Consider the following 8717-nt stretch of genomic DNA (forward strand, 5'->3'; position numbering starts at 1 on the left):
CTCTGCCAGCAGCATAGAGCCAGGCGTGCACAGCAACACGTGGCATTGTCTTGGGTTTTAGTACCCACTTTCCACTTAAAAAAACATATGTAGACTGGGCACAGTGGCTCACACATGTAATCCCAGCAGTTTGGGAGGCCAAAGTGGGTGGATCACGAGGTCAGGAGATCGAGACCATCCTGGCCAACATGGTGAAACCCTGTCTCTACTAAAATACAAAGCAATAGCCGTGCATGGTGGTGCACACCGGTAGTCCCAGCTACTCAGGAGGCTGAGGGAGGGGAATCGCTTGGACTCGGGAGGCAGAGGTTGTGGTGAGCTGAGAATGCGCCACTGCACTCCAGCCTGGCGACAGTGAGACTGCATCTCGAAAAAAATAAAATAAAACCATACATACATATATATATATATATATATATATGTGTGTATATATACACACACACACACACACACAAACTTTGGCTGGGCGTGGTGGCTCATACCTGTAATCCCAGCACTTTGGGAGGTCAAGATGGGTGGATCACCTGAGGTCAGGAGTTCAAGACCAGCCTGACCAATATGGTGAAACCCCGTCTCTACTAAAAATACAAAAATTAGCCGGGTATGGTGGCGTGCGACTGTAGTCCCAGCTACTAGGGAGGCCGAGACAGAAGAATTGCTTGAACCCGGAGGCAGAGGTGGCAGTGAGCGAAGATCATGCCCTTGCACTCCAGCCTGGGTGACAGAGCATGACTCCGTCTCAAAAAAAAAAATTATATATATACTTTGAAGGTTATGAAATACATACCCAGGGCAGAAAACCTGGGAGCTAAGTGAGAATATAGGCAGGTGAATTCCATCACCCAGGGATGATGGGGCATTTCAGCCTTTGGAGCTTTTCTCCCATGTTAAACAAGCAGCAGTTCCAGGAGCTGAGAATGATGTGCCAGAGACGCCTCATTTTCTTTCCGTCCCCATGCCCTTGGACACTGGGGTGGACTTCAGCTTTTCCCAGTTAAAACACCCGCAGACTGCTGGTAGCACGCATGCAGCTTTGCCTGAATTTCCAAGTGGGTTCTCTGTATACACCTGTTGTACCACGATTATATGTATAAGCAGTTACACGTGCTTTGGGGAATGAGTTAGGGAATAAAACTCCCAAACAAAACACAAACATCTCTGGGTAGCATTTGATTCCTATCCCCAGACCAAAGCAAAAATGCGGACCCAACAAAGCCAGATTGCAATCCTCAAGCCCCGAGACGCAGAGGCCCTTGCCATGGGAGCCCAACCCTCTCCTCCAGGAAGAGCCAACGCATTACAAATAAACGGGGCTTTTATTGTGTGTCCACGAAAACAAAGTCAGGGTGGCCTTTGGTTAATCCCCCCCCCAACAAGATGACAAAAGGAGGAATGCATGTTAACAAGATGACAAAGAGGACCATGGAGGGCCTGAGTCTGCTGCCTCCCTGGTGGGACAAGGCAGGGGGAGCAAGCACTACTCTGGGCTAGGCCCAGCGCCCCCCAAGCAAAAACACATAAAAGCCCCTGCGCCTTCCCCCACCCCATCCCACCCCCACCCCCACCCCCACCCCCACCCCCACCCCCACTGCTAAGGCAGTCAGCCAGGACTTCCCCAAAAGACCTGGCTCTGAAGCCCAGACCCTCAGGGCTCCCTCTAGAAGGGGTTGCCTTCTTCAGCCTGCATGAAGTGGTAAATGAAGAACAGGACGATCACAAAGATCAGGAAGAGCAGCAGCTGGCCCCAGAGCGGGACCTGGCGATCCTGGCCCAGCCCAGCCCCAGGAGCATGGTTTTCAGGCCGGATGGCACGGCGGGTGAGCCATGAAGAGGAAGGTGATGAGGAGGACATAAAAGAGGTGGAGGAGGAGGCAGGATAATAGGACAGGTCCAGGGAGCTCCTGGAGGCTGAAACAGGGCGGTAGTGCGTGATGCTTTGGTAGGCACTGTCACGGCCGTACATCGGGCGTTCCCTGAGGCAAAAGAGGGAAGCAAGTGGGCCAGGAGCCTGGGCCCAGAACCAGCCCCTGTCCCTGGGCTTCCCCACTACGCACCTATCCTTGCACTCCTCTTCAGAAGAAGACAAAAGATCGTCATCACGCACCTGCAGAAGAGAGTCAGGGTGAGGGGACTGGCTGGCAGGGCCACCATGGCCCTGTCATGTCCCTCAGTCCAGACTTCCCCAGCCGGTCCGCTATGACGTTTGGTTAGAGACCAGGGACCCACACCCTCCTGAATGGCTCTGGGTGTTCAGCCTTTTATCCATGGGGCCTTGCCACTTGTGCTCATTGCTCCCAGGACTCTCAGGAAGAGTTTGAGCCTAGATCCCAGACCAGGGTGCAGGGCGCATTCTATGTGCTCTAGTCACATAGTTCTGATGGCTCCCCAAAGTAGGACCCTGACCAAACAGGTGTCCGCTGAGCCAGAGTCTCCCCGGAGGCCCAAGAGCCACCATTTGTACCCAGTGCCCCCCTGGATTTATCCAAACACAGCCGCGATCCCCTAGGTTGTACCCAAGTACAGGACACCTGCCAGCCAGCTCACCTGGTGGTGGAAAGCGTCAGCATCTGGGAATGAAGTCACTGACTGGCGGACGGCCCTGGACGGGCCCGCAGACTCGGGCTCCCCATAAGTCCTGGTAGTGAAGTAGCTCTCTTCATAGTAGTCGTCATTGTAGCCTTGGGAAGGGGGGCAGCGATAGCAGAGGGAGCATCGGTGTGCCCCGCCTGGCCTGATGGCCCTAATCTGAATCCCATTTCGGGACCTGTAAGAGTTTCTCCCTCCTAAGGCTGCTGGAGTGGTTGGGACTGAGGTCTCAGGTCCTCCCTGTGAGCGGGGTCCCTGACGCAGTCGGGTGAAGGTGCCAGCGTGCCCACCCAACCCCTGCCTTACCCTTGCTCTGGTAGAGTAAAGCGTCTTCTTTCTTGGGAAGATCATACATATCTGTATCACCTCTAGTCGAATTCAAGTCTGGATTGAAAGAAGGAGACAGAACTGTTTGCCCCCCCCAGACTTCCCTCCCCTTTCTCCAGTGCCGCTCTCAACCGGCGCCCCTGCCACACCCTCGCGACCCCATCCTCCCCGCGTCCCAGGCCGTCCCCACAGGCGAGGCTCTCACCAGAGAAGCTATAAGAGGAGGCGGCGGACGAGCTGGGGGGCGAGAGCCGCCGCCTCTGCGTCTCGTACTCGAAGATCTTCTTCTCGTAAAGCCTACGAGTTGATCCTGGCCGGACACCGGGCGGTCAGGGCCGCGGGCCGGGGAAGGGGCGCGGGGAGGGCAGCGGGGAGGTCGCGAGGCGGAGCACGAGGAGGGGGCCCGGAAGGGGTCCCGCCCGCCGCCGCGTACCTACTACAGGCCCGTGCGGGATGTTGTACCGGCGCAGCAAGGTGGTCAGCTCGGTATCCGAAAGATCTGCGTAGTTGTCCATGGCGGGTGCGGGCTCCGGCGGAGGCCTGGCGGCGGCCCGGGCCTACCAAAACCGGCCGAGCAACGGCTGCCGAGGAGCACGGCGGGGGCGGCAGGAGCGCATCGGGAGCGGCCGCGCTCGCGTCACAGCCGAATCGTTGTCGCGTCACAGCCGAATCGTTGTCGCGTCACGGCCGCTGGATCCGCAGGCTGCGCGCGCTGCGCGGGGCGGGACCTAACCGCGGGAGTAGCTGGCACAGACCGGCCGTGCCCTGAGAGCTGGGAGGCTGGGGCCGCGAGCCCAAACGTCATCCACGCACGGATTGGCTAGCGGCAGAGAGGGCGGGGCCCGCCCGGGAGTCAGGGCGGTGGGAACCGGTCTCGCGGTGGGAGCGGGCGGGGCCGCAAGCCCATATGTCACAAGCACGGGGATTGGCTAGTGATGGAGGGGGCGGGGCCCGCGCGGGCGCGGAGCAAAAGGTCTCGCGGTGAGCGAGCGGGGGCCGCGAGCCCATACGTCACAAAAACGGGGATTGGCTAGCGGTGGAGGGGGCGGGGCCCGCGCGGGCGCGGAGCAGAAGGTCTCGCGGTGGGAGCGAGCGGCACTGAGAGCCCATAAGTCACTAACGCACGCATTGGCTAGCGGCGTAGGGGGCGGGGCCCTCACGGGAGTCAGGGCAATGCAAACCGGTATCGCAGTGGGAGCAGGCGGGGCTGCGGGCCCAAAAGTCACAAACGCACAGATTGGCTAGCGGCAGGGGGCGGGGCCCGCGCGGGAGTCAGGGTGATGCGGCTGGGAGCCGAGACGTCACCCTGTGGCGTGCTTGAGCCAGCGGGGTGAGAGGGGCGGGGCCTGCGCGCGAGGGACCCGGGACGTGCGAGCGGGTGAAGTCGGCGCTTGGGGTGGCTCTGGTCCCTAAGTCACTTGGGCTTCGCCCGATCCCTGCACATCCTTACTCCCCGCCGTCGTCCCCCTTCCCCGGGCCCCAGAGCCTAGGGTTCCCCGGCCGCATCCTGGTCGGCCGCCCCAGCAGCGACGGGAAGGGCCCGGACCCTAAGAGAGCGCGGGCCCTGGGCCAGGCGCTGCCGAGGGCGCTTTGTGTGCGCATCGCCCGGGAAGCGGCTGCAGGGCAAGGCCGGCGCCTACGCGATCCCCGCAGACCCCCTGCCATGGGCCCGCCTTCCCAGTCTGCGGGGCTCTCGCCCGCGCACATGTGCCTGCTGCTTGCCACCGCCTACCTCTCTGCTTCCCTTCCTCCTCCCTCGCTCCACCCGGGAGGAAGTGGGGCACTGGGCCAGGAGGCCGCTGGCACTCCAGAAGCAAGCAGCCTTCGAAGGGGCCCGGGCATGCCGACGGGCACGCCAGGGGGCGCGGGCAGAGGGCGCCGTGCGATGCGTGCAGAGACGACGTGTGCCCCCCTAACCCTTCATGCCGTTCATTCACCCAGGGCACTGGGGGGAGCTGAAGTGGGGCGTCCTCTCCTGTCGGAATGGTCCCTGAGCGCAGCGTGGCTAGGCAGGGGGCAGACGTGGGTGGCGAGCTATGGAAGGCTGCCAAGGCCTGCTCAGGAGCCTGGACTGTGGCTAGGATTCCCAGGGCCTTGATCAGATATAAGCTGTCTCATGGAGAAGAGAAAGGAGGTGACATTCATATTCTCTTTTTTTTTTTTTTTTGAGACAGAATCTCGCTCTGTCACCCAGGCTGGAGTGCAGTGGCGCGATCTTGGCTCTCTGTAGCCTCCACCTCCCAGGTTCAAATGATTCTTCTGTCTCAGCCTCCCGAGTAGCTGGGAGTACAGTCACATGCCACCATGCCTGGCTTTGTATTTTTAGTATTTGTATTTTTAGTATTTAGTATTTGTATTTTTAGTAGAAACGGGATTTCACCATGTTGGCCAGGCTGGTCTCGAACTCCTGACCTCAAGTGATCAGCCCGGCTCGGCCTCCCAAAGTGCTGTGATTACAGGCATGAGCCACCGCACCTGGCTGTGACATTCACATTCTAAACAAAGCCAGCTGAGGGTGTATGGAATCAACTAGTGTGCCCCTCACTGGGTAGGCCCCAAAGTGGGAGCGTGAAGAGGTGATATGCCATCTGTGGTTTCACAGATGAGGGCTGGTGACAAGGGAAGAAGAGGGGAGGGCTCTGGTCATGTCCAGAATGGCTGGCCCGGCTGGTGAGGGTCACAGACCAGTCATCCATGGAGGTTTGCCCACGGGGTGGGAAGAGGTGGACACCTGGGGGAGTAATGAGGAGATGGGGCCCTGTTTTGACTACACACAAAGATCCTAACAAAGAGGAATCACTGTTGGCAAGGCCCCACTCTGTCCCCAGCAATATGGAAGGAAGTGTGGGTCCATGAAGACAGTGCCTGACAGTGTGCAGCAGAAGAGCCTTGGGTAGGGCAGGGGTTTGCACCTCATCTTTCAGAGCTGAGGGGACAGATGGCAGTTTGGACTTTGGGCTGCTCAGAGGCTGCCTCGTGGATTTTTTAGTTTTGACAAAATCAGATTCCCCAGCACCTCTGCAAGCCTTCTGCAATCCTGGCCCCTCTCCCAGAGGCCTCTGTGTACTAAGTGCTGCTCCATCCTCCCCCATGCCACCCCTCCCCATACGGATCCAAGCTGTTTCCTTATGAGGTCAAGGAATTCTAGATTTGCCTTCTCCCTAAGGAGCACCCCCCAACCCGTTCTGTACCTGCCTCGGCACTCTGCCTTTTATGTCCCACCCCTTTGCCCCACAATCAGGTCCCACCACAGATGGCACCAGGAAGCTGAACTGTGATGGTCCCCCTGCACCCACCCTGTGGGTACCTGGCGCTTAAGTCCAGCCCCATTGCAGTGCAGCTCCACTCCAGACCACTGGAAGCCAGGCAGGAGTAGAAGCCAGGCAGGAGCAGCAGAGCCTCCATCTTATACAGGGAGAGTCAGGACCCTGCGATCAGGGGAGACTTGTCCAAGAGCCCTGAGTACAGCAATTAATTCACGGAACATTCCCCCACCAGTACCTGGTCCCTGGGGGTGATGACCTGGACAGCCTCAGAGAGTTTCCCGTCAAGGGTAGGGTGGGATTTGCAGTCGCCAGAGGGTCTGGGAAGGGCGCGTACAGGAAAATCTGAGGGCCTCCGGGGGTTCTTCCTCGGAAGTGCAGGCAGAGGAGACATCGGGGTGCAACCAATTCTAAGTCAAGAATAAGAAAACTGAGTTGCTCCTTAAGGATGGAATGGCTTGCAAGCAGCATATGTTGTGTAACTTACAATCCCAACGTGATTGAGCTACAAGGAAAAAATATCAACATGGAAACATTCCTCAGTATCTATGACAAGTAGATGATTGTTCACTGAGCTGTTAACATTATTTTTTATTTGTATTTTTATTTTTATCTTTATTATTTTTTTCCAAGACAGAGTCTAGCTCTATCGCCCAGGCTGGAGTGTAGTGGTGCAATCTCAGCTCACTGCACGCTCCGCCTCCCGGGTTCACGTGATTCTCCTGTCTCAGCCTCCCGAGTAGCTGGGATTACAGGCGCCCCGCCACCACGCCCAACTAATTTTTGCATTTTAAGTAGAGGCCAGGTTTCACTGTGTTGGCCAGGCTGGTCTCAAACTCCTGATCTCGTGATCCACCTGCCTCGGCCTCCCAAAGTGCTGGGATCCACCACGCCTGGCCTTTTTTTTTTTTTTTTTTTTGAGACAGAGTCTCACTCTATCACCCAGGTTGGAGTGCATTGATGTGGTGACGTGATCTCAGCTCACTGCAACCTCTGCCGCCTGGGTTCACGCAATTCTCCTGCCTCAGCCTCCCGAGTAGCTGGGATTACAGGCGCCTACCACTGCGCCCAGCTAGTTTTTATATTTTTAGTAGAGACGGGGTTTCACCATCTTGGCCAGGCTGGTCTTGAACTCCTGACCTTGTGATCCACCGACTTTGGCCTCCTGAAGTGCTGGGATTACAGGCATGAGCCACCATACCTGGCCTTTTTTTTTTAATGTTTAGTGACAGGGTTTCACTGTGTGACCCAGGCTGGAGTGTAGTGGTGAAATTATAGCTCACTGCAGCCTCAAACTCCCGGGCTTAAACGATCCTCCCACCTGTCTCCTGAGCAGCTGAGACTACCGGTGCACGTCACCACACCCAGCTAATTTTTATATTTTTGGTAGAGATAGTGTCTTGCTGTGTTGCCCAGGTTGGTCTCAAACTCCTAGGCTCAATTAATCCGCCTGCCTCAGCTTCCCACAGTGCTAGAATTATAGGCATGAACCACCATGCCTGGCCAATGTTTTCTTTAAGATCAGAATCTTCTTAATATTAAACAAACTTAACTTTCATGTTCCCCTGGGTGGTCCTGTTTTTGCTGCCCAACCCAGGCCAGACCTGGCAGCACCCAATCCATGGCAGTCAGGTTCATCCCAGGGCTCGGAGCCCTGCAGTCCCGTCCTGGGGCCCTGCCTGAGGTAGGCGCCCAGTAAACACCTGCAACAACCTGTTGCCCCCACCCCAGGAAACACAATCCTGGCTTGGGACAGACACTGGGGGCCGTGACTGTGGGTGGCTCCTTGGACAAGGTGGCCTTGGGCCTGGGCCTTTCCACCTGGGGTGCGCTTGGCTCCCCCAGACTCAGACACGCAGGATCCTTGTGATTGGGCCTAGACATGAGCCCTGCAGACCCTGTGGGCGCTGGAGGCGACTCCCCTCGAAGTCCTCCCTCCCCCAGGGCCTGGCGGCCCTCGCCGGCGGTGAGCTTGTTAACTGTTGGTGTAGCTGCTTGGAGGTTCAGCCTTTGCAGCAGGAATGGAGCCAATTCCAGTTCTCTGACATCTTCAACGTAAGAAGATGTCTTTACTTTCTTACGATCTTCACGAGGAATGGCTGGTGCTATAGAAACCTTTGTCCCCAGTGCAACCTGGAAAAAGTAGACACAAAGAACTGCTTGTGTTTAGAAGGTGTGTGTCAGGGAGCCGTGCAGGAGTGGAAAGAGAGGGTTCAAATACAGCGGGGCTCTTGAGATGCAGCCAAGCAGCCACTACCTCTTTCATGCTCCCTCCACCTGTTATGGTGCCTGTGGGTGGGCGGGATTCCCTCCTCGAAGGATAGCCTTGGCTGTGAACCGCAGCACAGCTACCTTGCGGGCCTGAGCTCAGGTTTCTCATCTAGCAAGTGGCTTCCCCAGCGGGGCACGCACACTGGATGCAGTGGCTGGAGACGAGCCCCTGGGCCTGACTGTTGGGAGGTTTCCGCGGGGCATCGGGTGTGAAATGTCATTGCCAGCAGAGACCTCAATACCTAGAGGGCAACCAGTGCCTTGCCACAG

General features: G+C 57.5%; 1 protein-coding gene across 1 annotated transcript; it reads right to left on the minus strand.

The window, feature by feature from the left end:
* Positions 1-1297: 1297 nt before the first annotated feature.
* EMD (emerin) lies at positions 1298-3716 on the minus strand. Its single transcript, XM_003279301.4, has 6 exons — positions 3347-3716; positions 3119-3223; positions 2893-2970; positions 2545-2678; positions 2055-2104; positions 1298-1973 (listed from the first exon to the last, which is right to left on the minus strand). Exons 1-6 carry the CDS (start codon positions 3426-3428, stop codon positions 1658-1660), a joined length of 765 nt encoding a protein of 254 aa, XP_003279349.1. The 5' UTR covers positions 3429-3716; the 3' UTR covers positions 1298-1657.
* Between the last annotated feature and the right edge of the window lie 5001 nt (positions 3717-8717).

Source organism: Nomascus leucogenys, chromosome X (assembly GCF_006542625.1).
Source record: "Nomascus leucogenys isolate Asia chromosome X, Asia_NLE_v1, whole genome shotgun sequence".
Taxonomy (NCBI): Eukaryota; Metazoa; Chordata; class Mammalia; order Primates; family Hylobatidae; genus Nomascus; species Nomascus leucogenys.